Below are 22,470 nucleotides of genomic sequence, written 5' to 3'. Positions count from 1 at the left end.
TCTATATAATCTATCTATCATCTATCTTTTGTCTATCTATCTATTATCTATCTATCTATCATCTATCTATCATCTATCATCTCTCTAGCTAGCTATCTTTATCTATCTATGTAATCTATCTATCATCTATCTTTCGTCTATCTATCTATCTACTATCTATCTATCTATCTATCTATCTATCTATCTATCTATCATGTTTATGTTTATATTAGAGGTGGTGACCCTTTGAGAGCTGTATGCAACATAATTTCATTTTAATGTATGCCGATTAGTGTACATTCAAAGTGACAATAAAGTATTCTGTTCTTATGCAGTTTATAAGATTTCTCAGAACAGAATGCAAAATAAGCATATTTCTCACCTCAGAAGCAAAAGTCTATAACGTTATGTTTGTTTTGCAGTGCTGGTGTAGGACGAACTGGGACCTTCATAGCATTAGACCGGCTTTTACAACACATTCATGATCATGAATTTGTAGATATATTGGGAATGGTGTCCGATATGAGGTCTTATCGGATGTCCATGGTTCAGACAGAGGTACGACTTTTACTTATGCATATTTCAAACAGCCAGATTGATTCATTTATTTGCTTAAGGCTTCCTTTGGTTCCTGAGAAACATATAGGCCTTCATCCTGCAGTGAATAGACAATGGCTAAAATCAGGGGTGAAATCTAGAAGGTTCTGACAGGTTCTAGAGAACCGGTAGCGGAAATTTTGAGCAGTTTGGAGAACCGATAGCGGGAATTTTGAGTAGTTTGGAGAACCGGCAAATACCACCTCTGGCTGGCCCCAGAGTGGGGTGGGAATGGAGATTTTGCAATATCCTTCCCCCAGGAGTGGGGAGGGCATGGGGATTTTGCAGGATACTTTCCCTGCCATGCCCACCAAGCTACACCACGCCCACCAAGCCACGCCCACAGAACCAGTAGTAAAAAAAATTGGATTTCACCACTGGCTAGAACGATGACTAGAAAATATAGAATATTGAACATCACACTATAAAAGAAGTAACCGGCATAAATGGAAAGAACTGAAACCAGTGGGAGAAGATAAAACAGCTGTGCCTACAAAGGGTGAACATCTATGAGAGTGCAAATGTAACATCACCACTATCCTTTTTGCCTATTTATTTATTAGATTTAACCCAACTTTCATTCAGGAGTTCAAAGCAATGTACACAGAGCTCTTTCTGCCTCAACAATCTTGTGTGGTGGGTCAGGCTGAGAGAAAATGGCCTCAATCATGCAGTGGGAAGGGATGTAGACCAGTGGTGGCTTGCCCTCGGTTCTGGCCGGTTCGCAAGAACCAGTAGTAAAACCGGTGGGAGGCTCCACCCACTGACCCAGACGTCATCAGAAGTGATCTGCGCATGCGGGCATGATGCGAACCGGTAGTAAAGGTAAGTAGAACCCACCCCTGATGTAGACCTAGTCTTGGGAATGCAGAAGGAAGGAGTGAACCGTTAAGGAGAGAATTTTTAGGAAAGATCTTTCAGTCCTAAGAAAGAAGAAAACATGAACCTCAAGAATCCCCACCTGATTTGGTATAAAAAGAGATATAAGATGGGGCAGGAAGAAACTCTGGAAGGCTAAGGTTCTGTTATTCTACCTTGCAACTATAAAAACCATGGTAGGAACTATGGCTGTTTCTTGGTCTGTCTCAAAGCGTTAACAAGCAAAGATTGTTCATTATTGAGGTGGACTTGGGCCATATATCTGTGTTTGCATGTCCAGCTAGACATACAGTTCAGATCAGGAGTGGTATTCATTTACTTTCCTACTGGTTCACAAATGTGAGCGCATATGCCCCATCCACGCATGTGCCTGGCCTTCCGCGCATGCGCCTGGCCTCAAAAACATGTCTAAACAGGATGGCATAGAGCCGGGGCAAATGGGTGGGCCTACCTGCGATTTCCGCTACCGGTTCTGGTGAACCGGTCCAAACCGGCTGAATACCACCTCTGGTTCAAACACACAGAATCTAGAACCAGCTCCTGGAAATCCTATTTTTTTATGTGCAGTTCTTTTCATGTATTAATTTTGGAGGGAGAATTCAAACATGACTCCACCTCCTGCCCCCCCCCCGAAAACCCCACTGCAATCTGAGATGGTATAATCCAGCAGCAATATTTTACATTCCTATTTGCATCTTAATCCAAGAGACAACAATATACAGAACAACTAGTACGAATTAATTATTTGTTTAGTTACAAAACCATCAAGCATAAAAAACAGTCATGCAAACAAATAGGGAAAAAACATTAAACAGAAACATGCTAAATTGATATATATATGTTAAAATATTTATAAAATTGTATCAAATTAGGCATAAAATTATTCATTCTTGTACTTTACTTGGGAATAGAATAGAGTAGAATAACAGAGTTGAAAGGAACCTTGGAGGTCTTCTAATCCAACTCCCTGCGTAGGCAGGAAACCCTACACCACTTCAGACAAATGGTTATCCAACCTCTTCTTAAAAACTTCCAGTGTTGGAGCATTCACAACTTCTGGAGGCAAGTGATTCCACTGGTTAATTGTTCTCACTGTCAGGAAATCTCTCCTTAGTTCTAAGTTGCTTCTCTCCTTGATTAGTTTTCTTGTAAAATGTTAAAAAATCTGGACCAGAGGGAAATATATTGTGTTGTTTTTGGATTACTAGAAAAAATAGCCTTTTCAAAAAAAAAAAAAAAAAGGCAAACATTCCTTTAATCCAGTATTTCATGTGGGGTAATAGTACTTTCCCACTTTTCCAAAATAATTCTCACTAGGCTGTTCCTTATGCATCCAAGTCATTGTTACAACCTTGAAGGTCTGATCTGATGCTGGTCCTTTTAGATACCTTCCTTTTCCATTTGCTTGTTGAGTTGCTTTCAATTAACCTTTCTTCCAAAATATCCACGGATGAGATATTGCCAACTCTTTGTAAGGATAGTGAAACCCTGCTGTTTGCCAGCTGGTCAAACCTCCTGTTCCTCTGGCAAAACCATGTTATGTCTTCCCTCCTTCTCTTCTTACACACAACGCAGTAGGGTGCTGTCATGCTTCAGCAAATCAGGTCTAACTTATTGAATGCCCCAAATGTGTGGCAGCATGAAACCCCAAAGAGCAGGATACGATGTGTTGGATTGCCAGGATCAGAATAGTAGAAGAAGAATTGTGGAATTGGAAAGGAATGCAAAAGTATGCTTTAACTGCAGCTTACAATTTGGGAAGTTGTATCCCCAACATTAGGATGTACAGGTTTACTACTCCTGAGTTTTGGAGGGTTATTTTTGGATAACACTTCTGTTTCATGCCCTGTTGAATTTGTCTCACATTCCAGCAAGAATTCCAACTCAGCTGTTTCCCAGTGTGACACAGTTCAGTTGCAATTCAGGCAACACAAGCCAGTTAGTGCCAAATCACCAGTGCAGATATTCAGAACCACCAAGTGGTGGCAGTAAAGAGTTAATGTATTTCTTGGCTGCCACCTGCTGGTCATCTGCATTTTTCTACTCGAGATATGGTAGTTCTAGATCTAGAATAACACAAAATGGGAAAATGTGTCCTAACCCAGTAGCCTCCAATCTTTTGGGTACCAGGGATCGATTCCATGGAGAGAGGTTTTCCCATGGACCGAACGGGGTGTGGTTTCGTGTGCTGCCTGCATCCTGCAGCTGAGGCTTTGCTTGTTTGCACAACCTGGTTGCTGGCATGCCACGGACTGGTGTCAGTCCACAGACTGGGGGTTGGGGACCCGTTCTAACCTCTTCAGCCATGTATTCATACATATAGTGCAGTGGTGGGTTTCAAATTTTTTTACTACCGGTTCTGTGGGCGTGGCTTGGTGGGCATGGTGTGGCTTGGTGGGCATGGCAGGGGAAGGATACTGTAAAATCTCCATTCCCACCCCACTCCAAGGGAAGGATACTGCAAAAATTTTCGTCGGGCCCTAAAAACTTATTTTTTTCAGTTAGCCGGTCTGTCTTGATTTTAGAGTTAGTTTTAAAATTTTAATATTGATTTTAATTGACAAGTTTTAAATTATGGGCCAAATTTATAAATTATTTTAACTTTATTTTTAACTGTGATGTTTGTATAGATGTTTTTATCTTGGCTGTTCACCGCCCTGAGTCCGAAAGGAGAAGGGCGGTATAGAAATTTGAATAATAAATAAATAAATAAATAAAATCCCCATTTTCTCCCGATCAGCTGGGACTTGGGAGACAGAGAATAGATGGGGGCAGGGCCAGTCAGAATTTTTACTACCGGTTCTCTGAACTACTCAAAATTTCCGCTACCAGTTCTCCAGAACTGGTCAGAACCTGCTGAAACCCACCTCTGATATAGTATATGTACTTTCATGTCAGAACAAGCTGTGAAAACACATCTATTTGGCCGCTAGATGTCAGTTTCCCTTTAAGGAGCAAATTTAGAGCCGCTCTTCTGAATTCATTTCGATATAAACCTGCAAAGCAAACCTCTTTCCACCTGGTTTCAGGTTTCTTTATGCAGTGGAAAATTAATCCTCCTGGTTCACCACGTGGCCCATAAGCCTCCTTGATGAAACAGAAACTAATGTTGTAAGCTGACGAACAGTAGATGGGCACTTCGAAGGACATTTTTGAAGTCCCCCCCCAAAGCTGTAATACCTGAACTGTCTTGCAAATCTTGCAATGCTGTCTGGGGTATTATGGGAGTTGAAGTCCACCTTTATTAAAATTGATTGGATTGAAAAATGCTGGTTTCCCCAAAAAAAAAAAAAAAATTAAAGAGATCAGAACATTAAGGAAATCATAAAGTAATCTTCCGATCTGAATTCTGGAGGAAATAAAGCCAAGATTTTTGTGTGTGTGTGTGTGTTTTTGGTGCTGACAATTCCTAGAAAATTGATGAAGAATCTTGTAATAAAGCTGGCTAAAGGACAGCAGCCCAAATGTATTGGGAAGCAGCAGTGGTGAAATCCAATTTTTTTTACTACTTGTCCTGTGGGCGTGGCTTGGTGGGGGTGGTGTGGCTTGGTAGGCATGGCAGGGGAAGGATACTGCAAAATCCCCATTCCCACCCCACTCGGGTATTTGTCAGTTCTTCAAACTACTCAAAATTTCCGCTACCAATTCTCCCGAACCTGCTGGATTTCACCCCTGGGAAGCAGGCAGGGGTGGGCTTCAAAAAATTTAGCCAGGGGTTCTTTGCCCGGTTGCTGAGTGAGTGTGGCCATGGTGGGCGTGGCCTAGTCAGCTTTCAGCACCATGGGGGGGGGTGTTTTTGCCCTTCCTGGGCTCCAGAGGCTTTCCCCAAGCCTCCAGGAGGGCGAAAATGACCTCCCCAGGCTCTGGAGGCCCTTTGGAGGCCAGAAATGGGCCTGTTTCCAGCCTTCCCGAACTTCCGGTAGGCCTGTTTTTCGCCGTCCCTGAGCCTTTGCGCATGCCTTGCACTTACCTGCATCCAAAATGGGCTGCATGGGGACTCCTGGGAGGGGTGGAGCGGGGTGGGGTGGGCGGGGCCAGCCAGGAGTGGGATTTGGGGGTTCTCCGAACTGCACAGAATCTTAGCTAGAGGTTCTCCCGAACCCCCGCAAACCCCCAGCAGCCCACCCCTGGAAGCAGGGGACCTATCATAACTATATATGGGTGACTGGTGGTGTTTTGGTTCTCTTTCTACAGGAACAATACATTTTTATTCACCAGTGTGTGCAACTAATGTGGCTAAAGAAGAAACAGCAGTTTTGCATTAGCGATGTCATATATGAGAATGTCAGCAAGTCATAATTCCAGGTCACAGGTGGTAAGTTGGGAACTTTTTTTCTTGGCTGGTTGTGTCCCCCTGGGCTCATGCTTGTTGCTTAGGCAAAGGCCACTGCAGCCATAAATATTACCGCGAGGCCTTTATATACTGCTCGGTGCTTATGCAGTGAAGCTCCATAAACTAGCCTTAGCTACAGGCTGCCCTTTACAGAATAACAGAGTTGGAAGGAACCTTGAAGGTCATCTAGTCCAACCCCCTTCATGAGCAAAAAAACCCTATACCCATGATGGCGAACCTATGGCACGCGTGCCAGAGGTGGCACGCAGAGCTCTTTCTGATGGTACGTGAGCCATCGCCCCAGTTCAGCTCTGCTGCACATGCGCGCACGCCTCCCGCCAGCCAGCTGGTCTTTGGTTCTCTACCCTGCATGCACAGGGAGCAGGGCACGTGTGGAGGTGAGCACATGTGGGGGGGGCACCCATGCATGCGGTGCGCAGGGCACATGCAGGAGATGCACGCATGTGTGGGGGCTGTGCACACATTGCATTTTGGGGGGTCCATGTGCACACGCATGCATTTGCATGCACACATGCACACTTTGGTCACTCGGTCTGGAAAAGTTTAGCCATCACTGCCCTATACCATTTCAGACAAATGGCTGTCCAGTCTCTTCTTGTAAGCCTCCAGTGATGGAGCATCCACAACTTCTGAAGGCAAGCCATTCCATTGGTTGACTGCTCTCACTGTTAGGAAGTTTCTCCTTAGTTCTAGGTTGCTTCTCTTCTTGATTAGTTTCCATCCATCGTTTCTTGTCTTGCCTTCAGGTGGTTTGGAAAACTGAGCCCCCCTTCTTTGTGGCAGCCCCTCAGATATTGGAACATTGCTATCATGTCTCCCCTAGTCCTTCTTTTCACTAGACTAGACAAACCCAATTCCTGCAACCTAGCAGAGACCAGAAACCTGCATCAAAGGCAGCCTGTTTCACTCCCCTTTTTTCCCCAAAAAAGCAATATACAACGATATATTTATATTATTACATTTCTTAGGGGGACAATAGCTAATCTATTAAAAATCTTCCAGTAGGTGAGAGCAAACATTAGCACAGCAACAGCAGTGATCCTTGCTAAAAAAAGAAAGTGTTAACACAGTACATTGTCGATTTGCATTTGTTAATGAGCAGCCCAAATTAACCACAAAGCAATTTCCTGAAATGTTTAAGGACCATTAAAAGGTCTGGGTGCTGAAAGATCCGAGCGGAGATGGTTCCTTTCCATGATGATCACCACCAGAGGGAGCCATAGGATGGACAAGCATATCAGGGTCCGCCCGAATGGACTTGGATTCAGTTGTGGCTTAAAGAGCTTAAGCTTCCCTTGTGTTATTTGTTTATATCCTGTTTTCTATCCAAGACAGGTAATCAAAATAGTCAATTCAAAAGCAACAGGATTATAGGATAGGATAGGATAGGATAGGATAGGATAGGATAGGATAGGATAGGGTAGGGTAGGGTAGGATAGGATAGGATAGGATAGGATAGGATAGGATAGGATAGGATAGGATAGGATAGGATAGGATAGGATAGAATAGAATTCTTTATTGGCCAAGTGTGATTGAACACACAAGGAATTTGTCTTGGTGCATATGCTCTCAGTGTACATAAAAGAAAAGATACATTCATAAGGTACAACACTTAGTGATAGTCATAGGGAAACAGTCAATATAAATCTTAAGGATACCAGCAACAAGGTTATAGTCATACAGTCATAAGTGGGAGGAGATGGGTGATAGGAACGATGAGAAGGTTAATAGTAATGCAGACTTAGTAACTAGTTTGACAGCGCTGAGGGAATTATTTGTTTAGCAGAGTGATGGCGTTCGGGAAAAAACTGTTCTTGTGTCTAGCTGTTCTGGTGTGCAGTGCTCTATAGCGTCGTTTTGAGGGTAGGAGTTGAAACAGTTTATGTCCAGGATGCGAGGGCTCTGTAGATATTTTCACAGTCCTCATTTTGACTCATGCAGTATACAGATCCTCAATGGAAGGCAGGTTGGTAGTAATTGTTTTTTCTGCAGTTTAAGATACTGATAAATTGGAAGCTTGCAAGGCTCAAGTTTATTTGATATTTTTTTCCCAACAGAGAGATCTGAGTAGCTGAAAATAATTAACATGGGGATCAATACGAAAAGTAAATTAAATATGAAACCAACTCTGAGTTCCTTTCTGAAAGGGAAAAACTGCATAGTGGTTGGTTGGTTGCTTGATGGATTGATTTTGACTGATTGATTCCACAGAGAGCCCTGCAAAATACATTTGCAAAGTGAGATGCTTCTTATTCTGATATCAAGCCTCTCCATTTTGTTTGGTCTCCTGCCTGATCTTTCTCCCTAAAAAAATCATCCAGCTTTCCAAGGCAACTGAAAATGATTGTCCCCCAGGACTGTTTTGTCTCGGAAATACTTGTATATTTCTGCAAAGGTAAAACAAATTAAAAAGAGAGGGATCCACTCAGAAAGCGTCTTGGTGTCTTGTTGAATTAATGACAATAAAAACATGATATGTGTAATAATTCATATAAATATAACTAATCTAATCATACAACGTAATGCAGTCAGTGAAGACAAAGAATGGGTGAATAAAGAATCTTCTAATTCCATCCAGTCATGCAAAGATGGGAATAAGTACCGTAACTTGAGAGTATGTAATATGCAAATAGATTTGTGTGTTTAAAAGATTAAAATCTGACTGTTGGAGCATTCAGAATCAAAGCCTTCTTCTATAGTTGTAAAACTCTAGCAGCAACAGGCCTGCTGAGTGAAAATTTACTTTCAAGAAAAAGAATATATGTAAAGGCATCTTTGTGCAGCATTCATGCATTTTGGCTATATCAAAGGATACTTTACCCTCAAGATTCTTTTACAAAAATGTTGGTTTATTTAAGGCAGTGTTTTGCAAGCTTGGCAACTTAAAGATGTGTGGACTTCAATTCCCAGAATTCCCTAGCCAGTATGGCTGTCTGGGGAATTCTGGGAATTCAAATCCACATATTCTTTAAGCTGTCAAGGTCGGGAAATATTGATTTAATGAGTGAATCTGCTAAAATATAACTAATCAGCTGATAATGATTTCACCGAATTGTATCATTGTTTAATAACAGGTTGGTGATCTACTAACATTAGAGTTATTAAGGTATTGCTGTTCTTCCAAAGGGGACCAAATTATTACTATTATTTCCTTTTTGTTTCTTTCTCTTTCTTGCAGATGAAGCTGTGAAATGCATCCATCTTCCTCGGCTTCAGATTTTAATTCTCTCCCCCCTTCTTTTTGGTTTTTGTTAACTGCTTTCCAATTTGCCATGGACAAGAGCTGCTTTGCAGTACATGGACAAATGAAAAAAAAAAGAAGTATATTTTACATCCAGAAATTCTGGGGAAACATAGCCTTAAGGAACCTGCAGTGTCTTGTTTAGACTCTTGATCAATTTTTTTAAAGTTAATAACAGGACCAAACTCAACTCGGGGTGGCACCTCAAAGGGACAATCTAATAATGTGCATAAATGTAACATGTTCTGGATCATTTTCTGTTGTTTCTGAAACAAATTTGTTTAATATGTTTTAATTTAATGCGCAGGTTAAACTTAAAGGTTACCGAATGTGCAATATTCCAGATTCAGTCCAAACTGCTGCGGGCTTTCTCCATGTACGTGGATGGAGCAACATGGACTCTATCAAACACAGGAACAGACAGGGTTAGCATTGAGATATTAACTCATTAGCAAGCAAGGAAGATTGTAGAAGCTGGAAGAAAAGCTGAAACACTGCTACTGACACAACATCTTTGGCAGGACTTCCCAGCAAGGAGACTCAAGAAAGAGTACACCCTTTAAAACTGGCCTGGTCCAAAGCTAGAAGTTGAAGGAGCAGATTTCAGCATTAACCGCAACTTCTTCAAGTGTCAAAGGTCACCGTTATCCTTTCACAGAGATTTGGGCAGCCCTGAATCAAAGTGTTCTTTTGCCTGTGCTGCCAAGTGGGGGAGAGAAATTCCTGTGCACTTAGGTTCAGAGTGGAACTATGGATAGCCACAAGGTACTACACTAGGTAGAATTCACTGGAGGGATGAGCACCATGGGTGTACTGATTTTTAGTTGTCTTTGCTGCATAGACTTTTTCCATTTGTTTGGTTCTGTTCACTTCTGTGTAAAAAAAAAAGAAAAGAAAAGTAAGATGCTTGTCATTTGGGGGGTAGAGAGAAAAGGTGCCATGCAGGATGCAACTTAATGGTGCCAACACGCTGAAAAACGTCAAAGGATACTAACAAGGATTTCTTTTGGCACGCTTGGTGCATGCAAACGATTGCTTCGTTCAAGAGTTACTACCAAGTGCCAGGCTTCGGTTTATTGCAGGGCATAAATTTTCTCCTGGAAAAAAGTTAGTGCGACTAGCTCTGGGATTTGCTCTCCCCTTTTCTTTGGTTTTTGTATCAATTCCATGTGTCGTTTTGTTGTGATATGAATGCTGTCAGCGAAGGCATTGGTGGTGTTTTTGATGTGACCTTCTGCTTTCTGCTCTTTGGTTTAACTTCCATTTCATTGAAAACTTCTGAAACGAGTACTGAGTCTACGGGAAAGAACATTAAATATGCCAAGAAGGGATGTGCTGGATTTATATGACAGCAGCAAATTTATATTTGTCTTTTTTCAGGGCGCCGTGTTAAAGCTAGGATGGAAACGACTTGACCTAAAATCCCCATTTACTCATGAAACGATCTGAATTTGTTTGCGTAAGATGAGCCCCTAGGTTCCTATAGAACCGTGATGGCGAACCTATGGCACGTGTGCCACAGGTGGCACGCGGAGTCATATTGCCTGGCACGCCAGCTCAGCTCTGTCAGCTGATTTTTGGCCCTTTTGGGCCCACCAGAAGAGGGCCTGGGGGGGCAGGGGAAGGCCCATTTTTCTTTCTCCCTGGCTCCAGATCCTCTCTATGCATCTGGGGAGGGTGAAAACAGCCTCCCCCACCCCCTTGGAGGCCCGAAACGGCCCGTTTCTCAACTTCCGGCCTCCGAGGGGGTGGGGAAGGCTGTTTTCGCCCTCCCCAGATGCATAGAAAGGATCTGGAGTCAGGTGAGAAAGAAAAATGGGCCTACCGGGCCATCGTGTGCCAGGAGTGGGGGGGGAAAGGGGGGTCACGCTCGCATGTGCGTGGTGGGACACATAGAATTATGGGTGTGGGCACATGCACGGGCAAACCTCCCCCACCCCACCCCTTCCTGGCACGCGATGGCAAAAAGGTTAGCCATCACTGCTATAGAACCTCTGAAAATTTGCACAAGCTTCTATATACTCTTCAAAATGGTCATAAATTATTATATAGTTCTTGATGGAAGAGAATATTTGTAGTTCAGGATTGAACTGTACGGTCCTTGGTGCTCTCCGAGCTTTGTGGTTTTCTTGCAGAAGTTTCGTTACGAAACTAGGTAACATCATCAGTGCTAAAAGGCAGAAGGGTTTGTTCTTATTTTATATACTAGTGGCTTGCCTTGTCAGTGTTGGTGGAATGGTTTTGGTGATTTCTTAATGAGGCCTTTGTTTATTGTTAGCTTATTTGTCCTACATTGGTAGTTCCTTGATTGTTTTGTCTATTTACCCTAGCCCCAGAAGAAGAAAAACAGGAGTCATCTACAACATAGTGTTGTGTCCTAGGCTCACTTAGTCATTACAGGACACAATTAGTCACAAGCAAAACTATTTTATTATAACAGCTGAGAATTACTTCATTCCCAGCTTAGTCCAAATTAATTCCAAAACAAGCCCTTCAGAAAAAGTCCTTCGGGCTTATCACAAACCTTTGCCTTCTTTAGCACCCTGCCAAAGGCCTTTCTTGGCAAAGCCCCATGAAGTTCAGAAACAAGACTGGAAAACAGATTTAGCAATGTTGCTTTCCTACAAAGAGCCCAAGAGCCTTTACTGCTCTTTTAAGTCTTATAGGAGGGGCCAATCATCTCTTGGCCTTACTCCCGAGTCGTCCTTTTTGCTTTAGCTGCTCTTGCCTTCTGGCAGCTCTAGGTGCACTAGGAACAGGCTCCTCCTGTTCCTCTGCCTCTCTACTGTCCGGCTCTGGAGGCTCCGGAGTCCACACATCACTCCCAGATGGCCCCATCTCTGCCTCCGACGCAGAGCCCTCATCCGGGCCTTCCCCAAACTCCAGTACTGGCCCATGGTCCTCCTCAGCCTCCTCACTGTCTGACTCTACTGCTAGCTTTGCGGGCTGCTGGTGGATCACAACACATAGAGTGTAAGCACTGTAACAGCCACTATGTAGGACAAACAAGCAGAGTGCATCCATGAACACAAACTAGAAGTTAGAAAACATGATGAAAGTCCCTAATTTCACAGCATGTACAGAATCAACCATTTCAACTGGGAAACTGTGAGCATCCTAGATCAAATCCCAAAATGGTAGAGAATTCCAGGAAGCCTAGCACTCAGATAAATCAGCCATCGACAGGCACATAGAGATACACAACATCTACATACCACTCAAAACAGACAATCAAAAAGCTAAAAGGGAAACAAAAATACAAAACCCCTCCCTACTATCAATCAACACAGCAGAAATTAACATCAATACTAGACTAATAGTCAATAAACAATACTCCAATCAAGGAATCACCAATGCAGATAAGCTAACAGTAAACAACAGCCCAATCAAGGAACCAACAAGACCCTTCCCATCAACATTGAAAAGACAAGTCACTAGCACTGATGATATTACCTAGTTGGGTAATGAAATATCTACAAGAAAACAAGCAAGCTCAAAGAACACCAAGGACCCCTCATTTCAACCCTGAGCTACAGATATTCTCCCTTATACGCAAATTATTAGTATATAAAAATAAGAGCAAATCCTGTTCCTTTCTGATGACAATACCTAGTTTGGTATAATATATTTCCACTACTATTGTTTCCTTCACCAAGTATTTGATGGGAAACTGCTCCCAGCGTCGGGGTTAGCAAGGCACCGTCAGTAGCTCTTGGTGGATTTATCTTCCATGAATTCATCAATCCTTTTTTTACAGCAACCCAAGTTAGTAGCTACCTCCATTACCATGACAATTACCTCTTGCACCCTCCTAAGGCCATCTTGGGCAGTTCATTCAGTGATGTCAAACATGTTTAGCCTAAATACAATCTCCATTCCTCAGGTTGGAGATTTCTTGTAACTGAACGTTCCTTTTGTCAATACTGTCTACGTCATTGGGATTCTTGCCTTTCAGCCCAAGGGTGGGTAGCTTTCTACAGCCATACAAGTTTTTCTACAGAGTAACACCCCACTGATAGCCAGCTTGGTTTAGTAATTAAGACATTTGGATAGAAACCAGGAGACTGTGAGTTCTAGTCCTGCCTTAGACACTAAGCCAGCTGAGTGATCTTGGGCCTCTCTATCTTGGAAAGAGGCTAGAACAAGCCATTTCAGAAAACTTGTCAATGAAACTGCATGGATTTGTCGGGGAAGTCTGCAGGAGTCAACATTGACTCAAAGATACACATATACAATGCCCCATTAGACCACGAACACCGACAAGGATGTCCAGGCAGACTGGAATTGAGCAACGTGTAGACAAGTACACATCACACATTTTTGATTGACCCCAGCATGTCATGTGAATTATGGCTATTTTAATCTTGTGCATAAATTGCAGTCATGTCCTTGGAACAACTGGTAATTCAGTGCCAGTATCTTTGAAAGAGGGAAAGTCCATGTATGTCATTGGAGGCTTTTGAGTGTGTGGAAACAAGTACAAGAGATCATATTTTCATAAGGCTACTAATCTAAACTGGGCAGGGCCCGAAGGTGATAACATGGTGCATAATCGTAATAACCCCGTACGGTTTAACAATCATAGCAGAAGTAAAATGTCTTCTCAAGAGCATGAAGCAGACTCCTTGTCCCGATGAAAACCCCTTTTTATTAAATTACTGTGAATTTCTCTCATTCGCATCCAGCAAAGTTTTTCAAGGGAGAATTTACAGTCACAGACCTTATCTGGCTTGGAGAGTTGCCAGGCCGATATCTTCAAAACTTGGCAAGGAGTCTCGGAGAGTCACAAACCAATTAAGCGAACTAATTGTCTCCTGCAAACTCCCCTCCCCTTTCGCTCCTCTTCATTCCCTATGGGAGGGGCTGTTCACCGTCCACCTGTGACTTTACTCCCGAGTCAACCCTTGTTCCTTAGCTGTTCCCGTCTCCTGGCAGCTCTGCGCATGTGCACACTGGGAACAGGCTCCAGCTGTTCTTCTGCCCCACTGATGTCCGACTCCGAAGGCAGCTGACAACTGTCAGACGGCCCTGACCCCATCTCTGCCTCTGATGCAGAGTCCTCATCAGAGCCTTCCCCAGACTCCAGGATTGGCCCATGTTTCTCCCCAACCTCCTCACTGTGTGAGTCTGCTACCAGCTCTGTTGGCCGCTGGTGGGCCACAACAGCAATCACCCCATAGAGAAGAGAGAACTACCAAAAGAGCCTTGGTACTACAGTGGTTTAAAGCACCCTGTTATTAACACAGCTGCCTGCAATTTACTGCTGGTTCGAATCTCTCCAAGGCTCAAGGTTGACTCAGCCTTCCATCCTTTCTAAGGTAGGTTAAATGAGGACCCAGTTTGTGGGGGCAATAAGCTGACTTTGTATAAATATACAAAAGTATGAAGGCTATTGCTTAGCGCACTGTAAGCCGCCCTGAGTCTCCGGAGAAGGGCGGCATATAAATCAAATTAAAAAAAAAAAAAAAACTACCAGCTTATCAAACAAATAAATAATCTACCACCACAGCAATATATCAAACCACTTTCAAACAACTTCTGTACACAGGACTATCCTAGGTAACCACATGCAAACAGGTAAAACTGGAGGATATATATCAGTGATGGCTAACCTTTTTGCCATCGTGTGCCAAAAGCGGGGGGAACGGGGGGGCACATGCCCACACCCATAATTCTATGCATCCCGCCAACCGCGCATGTGTGCGTGATCCCCTCCCAACCTTCCCTCCACTTTTGGCACGTGATGGCACAGTGGGTCCAGTAGGCCTGTTTTTTGCTCTCCCCAGGCTCCAGAGCCTCTCTAGGAGCTTGAGGAGGGTGAAAATGGCCTTCCCCACCCCCCCGGAAATCCTCTGGAGGCCAATAATGGCCCGTTTGCTGACTTCCAGTCCCACCTCCGGGGGCCTCCAGTGGGCTGGGGAAGACCGTTTTCACCCTCCCCAGGCTCCTAGAGAGGCTCTGGAGCCTGGGGAAAGCAAAAAACAAGCCTTCCCCATCCCCACAGGCCCTCTGGAGTCAGGAAACAGCCTGTTTCCCTACTTAAGGATGGCCAAGAAGGCCTAAAAATCGGAGCTGAGCTCGCGTGCCCACCGATATGGCTCCGCGTGCCACCTGTGGCACACGTGCCATAGGTTCACCATCACGGATATATATAATCCCTGACTGTCCATGAACATTTTGTTCCCCAAACTCCTGTGCTAAGGATACCTGGCACCATCACAGAACGCCTGCAATTCCAAAGCCAAGCTGGAGAATTTCAACACTGCTTGCTGACACCAAAGCTTCAGAGCAGAGGAGTCTTATTGTCTCTGCAAAACTGATTTGTTTTTAATTTGTGCCAGCAGGAAATTAGAAGCAGTCTTGGGGGAATAAGTATACATACTTATTTGGAAAGGTAATTTGCCACACATTCCCTTAACTGCTCCATGAAGCCTACAAAATACAGACATAAAAGCTATACAGGGAGTCCTTTTACTTAACAACAGTTCACTTAGTGACCACTCAAAGTTGCAACCCGCACTGAAAAAAGTGACTTACGAGCATTTTTCACACTTGTGACCTTTGCAGCATCCCCATAGTCACATGATTTATATTCAGATGCTTGACAACTGACTCACATTTATGACGATTGCACTGTCCTGGGGTCGTGTGATCACATTTTGCAACTTTCTGTCAAGCAAAGTCAATGGGGAAACCAGATTCACATAACGACCATGTTACTAATTTAACAACTGCAGTGATTCGCTTAATAAATGTAGCAAGAAAAGAAATGTGCGTGCCCAGTACGCACCAAAAGGAAGCTTGGGATAGTAAGTAGAACAGCGGGGGAGGTCGGGGAATCAGCTGTGGCACACGAGCTTGGGAACCTTTTAAAAACTTTTTAAAAGCATTTTTTACTACCAGAGAACCGGTAGTAAAAAATGCTTTAAAAAAGTTTTTAAAAAGGTTCCCAAGCTCGTGCGCCACAGCTGTGATCGTCAGAACCTTTTTTAAAAAACCTTTTTAAAGCATTTTTTAAATGCTTAAAAAGTAAAAAAAAAAGAAGTTCTAAAAAAAAAGTTCTCCAGAACCGATAGTAAAAAAATGCTTTAAAAAAGTTTTTAAAAAGGTTCCCAAGCTCGTGCGCCACAGCTGTGACCGTCAGAACCTTTTTTAAAAAACCTTTTAAAAGCATTTTTTAAATGTTTAAAAAGTTTTTAAAAGTTATAAATAAAAAAGTTCTCTAGAACCAGTAGTAAAAAAATGTTTAAAAAGAAAAAAAAAAGTTCTGACGATCGTGAGTCACTCAGCGGATATTTGGAACTTTTTTATATACTTTTTTTACTACCGGTTCGAGTGAACCGGCCCGAACCGGTAGCATTTCACCCCTGCTTTACAGTAATCAAAATAGAAAGCGACTAAGGTGTAAAAGACCATGAGCAAATTTTCCCAGTACAGGATTTATACAATTTATACATAAGATGGAGCAGCGTAAAGACCCTTTGAACCACATTGCCAGAGGCTCTTTAATCAAGAACAACACAAAAACCAAACAACATTATGGCTTAAAGTGGCAAAAAATGTACAAAAAGAATCATAGTAACTCTTCAACACTGTTGTTGAGATTCTCACCATACTGTGAAGGCCAAGAAAGTTGCTGGAGAAGTTAAGAATTGTGGCAAATATCTGCCTTTATATGTGACTAAGAGGCAGTAGACTAAACTTTAGGAGCCTATCTAGCCATGTTTTCAGAGAGAGAGTAATAAACCTGTGCTCCTGCATTATAGCATCAGCTCAAAATATCCCTGTCCATACTGTGTATTTCCCCTTAAGCCCATCTGCTTTTGCTGAGATGGTGAATGCTCATACTGGATTCTTTCCATGATTCATAACGTTTGAAATACAGGATTTTCTACTTCCATTAACGTTTGAAATACAGGATTTTCTACTGCCAGGTTTTTGATAATTAGCACTCATCCACTTATAGAAAACTCGCCGTGGAAGCAGGTTTCCCCGGGACTGATTCTGAAACATAAATGCAACATAGATGTGTTCTCCCTGCCGCATTCCTTTGAATGAAGACAACACTGAAAAACATATCCCTCAGCAGGTGCACAAATAGATGCTGAAGCAAGAAAAAAAAAAAAGGAAACTCGAGAAGTTAGCACAATTATTTTCGGTGCATCTGGTTTGACAGATTTTTGGAATAGTAAAACTGCACGCACTTCATATTATTGTGAAAAACACCCGTCAGATAGCTTCAGCTTTTTTGGAAGAAAAGTTCTAAGGGGGAAAAAAAAACCACGAATCAATTAAATATAGGAGAAACTCGATATCTTTGTCAAAATCTGCTCAAGCCTTATTGAAGTCATTGTTCTTTATTTGGAGAACGTGATAGAGTAATGATGAGAAGGGCGGAACAATTAAAGAGAACAGCTATCGCCTTCAAAAGTTGTGGAAAAAATGAACGCAAATATGGAGTGAATCTTATATTGGGGGCCCTCAGCAATAGAACATAGAATAATAGAGTTGGAAGGAACCTCGGAGATCCTCTAGTCCAACCCTTCTCAAGCAGAAGACCCTTTACCATTTCAGGGAAATGGTGGTCCAGTCTCTTTTTGAAAGCCTCTAGTGAGGAGCACGCACAATTTCTGGAGGCAATTGGTTCAACTGTTCCATTGGTTGATTGCTCTCACCATTAGGAAACTTTTCCTTAGTTCTAGGTTGCTTCTCTCCTTGATTATTTTCCATCCTTGTTTCTTGCCTTGCCTTTTGGTGCTTTGAAAAATAGTTTGACCCCCCTCGTCTTTGTAGGAGCCCTTCAAATATTGGAATACTGCTATCATGTCACCACTAGTACTTCTTTTCAGTAGACATATCCAATTCCTGTAACTGTTCTTCATATGTTTTAAGCCTCCAGCCTCCTAACCTTAATAGGTCATATGCCAACATGATATTGACCACAGGTTAGGCAGCAGGACACAAAACTTCCTTTGAATTACAAAATTCATTTTGGATTCCTCATTGTGTATAAACTGTTTACATTGTCAGCATTCTCACATACCCGTGTTTTCCCGAAAATAAGACCTTGTCTTATATTTTTTTGAACCCCGAAATAAGCGCTTGGCCTTATTTTCGGGGAGGTCTTATTATTTTGGGGCACGTGGAGCAAGATGGGTCTTCTTGCGTCTTACCTGATTTCCAGCTCTGCGTTTAAATATTTTTTGGGAGGGCTTATTTTCGGGGGGGGAGGCTTATTTTAGCACATGTGCTCAAAAGCCTGATTGGGCTTATTATCAGGGGATGTCTTATTTTCAGGGAAACAGGGCACACAGAAGTGGGGACACTATTGTGTCCATGTCATGGATCTCTGCAAAACGAGCAGTTTGTTCCTTGCATCAGCTCACCTACTGATCTCCTCCAGTTGAGATAGGAATACATATCTGACTTTCCTTATTTTGCAGTTGTCTTGAAGGGAGGGAATCTTTCAGGTCCAGTCTGTTCATACTGGCACCAGATGAGGAATCTTGATGCTCCATTTGATGGTGAAACTGGTTCTTCATTTAAGAGTTTGGCCTTCTCACGTGCATGGAGGGGTTCCCACAATTCTTATCTGTCAGGGCCCCTGTTGAGAATTGTGAAAGCTAACATCTTCACAAATCGGGAAAAGCTTGAAGAATTATTTCTTCAGCATGGGAAAAGTTTCACAGTGGTGTAAAATTTAGTCCATAAGAGTCAAACTCTTAAATAGTACCTATTTTTTTAAAAAATATTTAATTAAAAAAATACTCTCAACTCACTCATGGCAATTCCAGGTAGCTTATAGAAATAAAACTCCATATACAAAACCCAATAAATTCCCACCCCCCTAATGACAACAATCAAACCAACCACTTGATAGGCTCCATATCACGTTGGGGTCTCCAGGCCTTGTGGCAAAATTATGTCTTTGGGGTCTTTCAAAAGCATATCAATGTGAGGGGCCAATATTTCCTTATGGATGATGTTCCACAGGGAGGGAGCCACCCAGGGGTGGGTTCTACCTACCTTTACTACTGGTTCGCAACGCGCATGCACAGATTGCCTATGATGACATCTGGGGCGGTGGGTGGAGCCTCCTGCCGGTTTTACTACCAGTTCTTGCGAATTGGTCTGAACCAGGGGCAACCCACTACTGGAGCCACTACAGAAAAGGCCCTTCTCCTTGGTCCCACTAGATGGACTGCCTTAGGAAGAGGAAATCCCTAATACACCCTATCTTCCCACTCAGGTGAGTTGGGTAGATGTAACTGGGAAAAGATGATTTTTCAAATAACCTGGGGCAAGTCTCCATACTTAGTTGAATCCTGCTGAAAAAATATATACATATATAGATGTGATGACGAACCTATGGCACATGTGCTCAATGTGGCATGCAAAGCCATGTCGCCTGGCACGTGCGGCCTTGCCTGTTTGTCTTCCAGGTTTCTGGCACACATGCACAGCTGATGATCAACTGTCCATCGCGTGTCGAAAACTGTTGTGTGCATGTGCGTTGGCCAGCTGATTGTCAGGTGCGCATGCGTGCTAGAACCCAGAAGTTTGGCTTTTCCGGAGAGCAATCCCTTCGTGCACGCAGCAGTGCCGAAAATGGGTGTGTGCATGCACACCGGCCAGCTGATTGTCGGGCGCACATGCACGCTAAAACCTGGAAGTTTGGCTTTTCCAGAGCGTTGCCATGACGCCCGCACGAGAGACATTCCCCTGGCTCGGTTCGCCATCACTGATATATAGTGTACTAGTGTAACTGGAGGGTCACATCTAAATAATTAAAAGTACACCAAAATCTTCTGAATTGAAATGGGTTGCTCTTACTTATTGGAATTGCTCCAATGTGGATATGACAAGGTTGTCTGCAGAATTGGGGGGTGGGGGGTGGGGTGGGGGGAATAGAAAGAATACAGACGGCCATTGTAACTGTTCAAATTTATACGTGTGTTAATATCAAATGCATGCACAAAGGGGGCAAAGCCTTGGGGAAGTCAAGTTCACTATTTTAAAAAAGTATTTTATTTATTAAGATTTTTTTATACGATAAAAGACAGATCTGAAGAGAGAGAGAGAGGAAAAGAGGAAGGAAAAAAGAAAAGTGCAATAGATGAAAAGAAAGCAAAACAAAATTCAAAACATATATAAGTGACCTCCGATCTTCTTTCAATAGATATTTTTACCAGATGGTTATTCCTTCAGTCCCTTATTTTGTCCGTGTCTTTTTCAATCTTATCACTATTCTTGACATCTCTGCTTCCCTAAGGGCTGGTTCTGACAAATGTGGAAGTGCTTTGGATTTGAAGCAGCTCCATTTTCAACTTAAAATAAGACCATTTCAAGCTCGGTTCAGAATGAAACAGAATGGGTTGACCACACCACTAAGGTGAGGTGAAACCACCTCAAACTTCAAATAACTGCTTGAAACAGGGCACTGAACTCAAGAATTTGGACTGTGAAATGTTTTCCAAGTCCTCGCAAAACCTTCTAGCATAGTGTTTCTCCAGCTTGGCAATGCTAAGATGTGGGGACTTCAACTTCCAGAACTCCCTGGCCAGCATGATAAACTGGAGAATTCTGGGAGTTGAAGTCCACATATCTTAAAGTTTAAAGTCAGGATCCAAAAGGATCTTAAAAGACTTGAACAATAGGCCCTACCCAACAAAATAAAATTTGATGTGGAGGAAAGCAAGGTTTTACACCTAGGCAGGAAAAACCAAAGGTACAAGTACAGATTAGGTGAAACCTGGCTCAAAAACAGTAAGCGTGAGAGGGACCTTGGCGTCCTAGTGAATGATCACTTAAACATGAGCCAAAAGTGTGCGGCAGCAGCCAAAAAGCCAATACAATCCTTGCTTGTATAAACAGAGGCATAGAATCAAAATCACATGAAGTAGTAGTACCGCTTTATAAATCCTTAATAAGACCACACCTGGAATACCGCATCCAGTTTTGGTCGCCACATTATAAAAACAATGTTGAGACTTTGTTGAAAAAGTGCATAGAACTGTGATGGTGAACCTATGGCACGGGTGCCACAAGTGGCACGTGGAGCCATATCAGTGGGCAGGTGAGCTCAGCTCCGGCACACATGCGTGTGCCGGCCAGCTGATTTTCAGGCCTTCTGGGCCCACCAGAAGTCAGGAAACACCTGTTTCTGGCTCCGGGGTAGGGAAGGCTGTTTTCACCCTCCCCAGGCTCCTAGAAAGGCTCTGGAGCCTGGGGAGAGCGAAAAATGGGCCTACCGAGCCCACCATGCCATCACGTGCCAAAAGCGGGGGGAGCATAGAATTATGGATGTGGGCACGCGTGCGTATGACAACCCCCCCCCCCGTGCTACCCCCGCTTTTGGCATGCGATGGCAAAAAGGTTAGCCATCACTGGCATAGAAGAACTAAGATGATTAAAGGTTTGGAGGGTAAAACATATGAAGAGCAGTTGCAGGATTTGGGTATGGCTAAACTAGAGAAAAGAAGGACTAATGGGGGAGGGACATGATAGCAGAATTCCAGTATTTGAGGGGCTGCCACAAAGAAGAGGGCGGTCAACTTATTTTCCAAGGCACCAGAGGGCAGGACAAGAAATAATGGATGGAAACTAATCAAGGAGAGAAGCAACCTGGAATTAAGGAGAAACTTCCTAATAGTGAGGACAATTAACCAGTGGAAGAGCTGGCCTTCAGAAGTTGTAGGCGCTTCATCCCTGGAGGTTTTTAAGAAAAGACTGGACAGCTACCCGTCTGAAATGGCATAGGGCCGTGGTGGCGAACCTGTGGTATATATGCCAGAGGTGGCACACAGAGCATGCACACAGTTGCCAGCTGCTCTTCTGGTTTCCAGCCTGGTGGTCTTTGCACACGCTGGAGCATGCGCATGCCAGCCACCTGGGTTTCTGATGCTCTGGAGCATGCGAAGACCAGCTAGCCAGCACGCATCAGAAATCCAAAAACCAGGTGGCTGGCATGTGCACGCATACCGACTAGCTGGTCTTCGGGTTTCCGGTGCCCATGCATGTTCCAGTTTGGGCACTGGGTGCTGAAAAGGTTCGCCATCGCTGGCATAGGGTCTCCTGCTTGAGCAAGGGGTTGGACTAGAAGACCTCCAAGATCCCTTCCAGCTCTATTCTATTGTATTCTAAGTTGGAGAAACACTGATTTCTGGCAGGTACATTAGAGGGATCCTTAAAAAAAAGAAAGAACCTTCTGAACTGAGAGGGGGAAGATTTTGTACGAAGTAGAAAGACGTTTTCAAACTTGTGAAGTGGTAGAACTGCCTTGGGATGATTCCCATCACTCTCTGCTGATGGTTTATTTATTTTTTTTAAAAAAGACACCTGTTCTTTGGAACACAAAAGAAAAACTTGCATCCTCTTTCTCATAACAGACAATGCAAACCACTTCACGTACATCAATCAG

At 43.2% G+C, this 22,470-nt stretch overlaps 1 protein-coding gene across 2 annotated transcripts in view; it reads left to right on the top strand.

Moving 5' to 3' along the window:
• PTPRO (protein tyrosine phosphatase receptor type O) overlaps positions 1–10,401 on the top strand; it is a 160,958-nt gene extending 150,557 nt beyond the window's left edge. For both annotated transcript variants that reach the window (XM_034403317.3, XM_087873664.1), the window contains 3 exons: positions 402–537; positions 5,650–5,770; positions 8,988–10,401. In XM_034403317.3, the coding sequence (XP_034259208.2) occupies positions 402–537; positions 5,650–5,754 (241 nt within the window). In that variant the 3' untranslated portion in view covers positions 5,755–5,770; positions 8,988–10,401. The remainder of the gene's footprint in view (positions 1–401; positions 538–5,649; positions 5,771–8,987) is intronic.
• The last annotated feature ends 12,069 nt before the right edge of the window (positions 10,402–22,470 follow it).

This window comes from Pantherophis guttatus, chromosome 7 (genome assembly GCF_059756535.1).
Source record: "Pantherophis guttatus breed Tessera chromosome 7, ASM5975653v1, whole genome shotgun sequence".
NCBI lineage: Eukaryota > Metazoa > Chordata > Lepidosauria > Squamata > Colubridae > Pantherophis > Pantherophis guttatus.
Note: the sequence above shows the minus strand (reverse complement) of the source record. Positions and strands in the feature narration are given on the sequence as shown.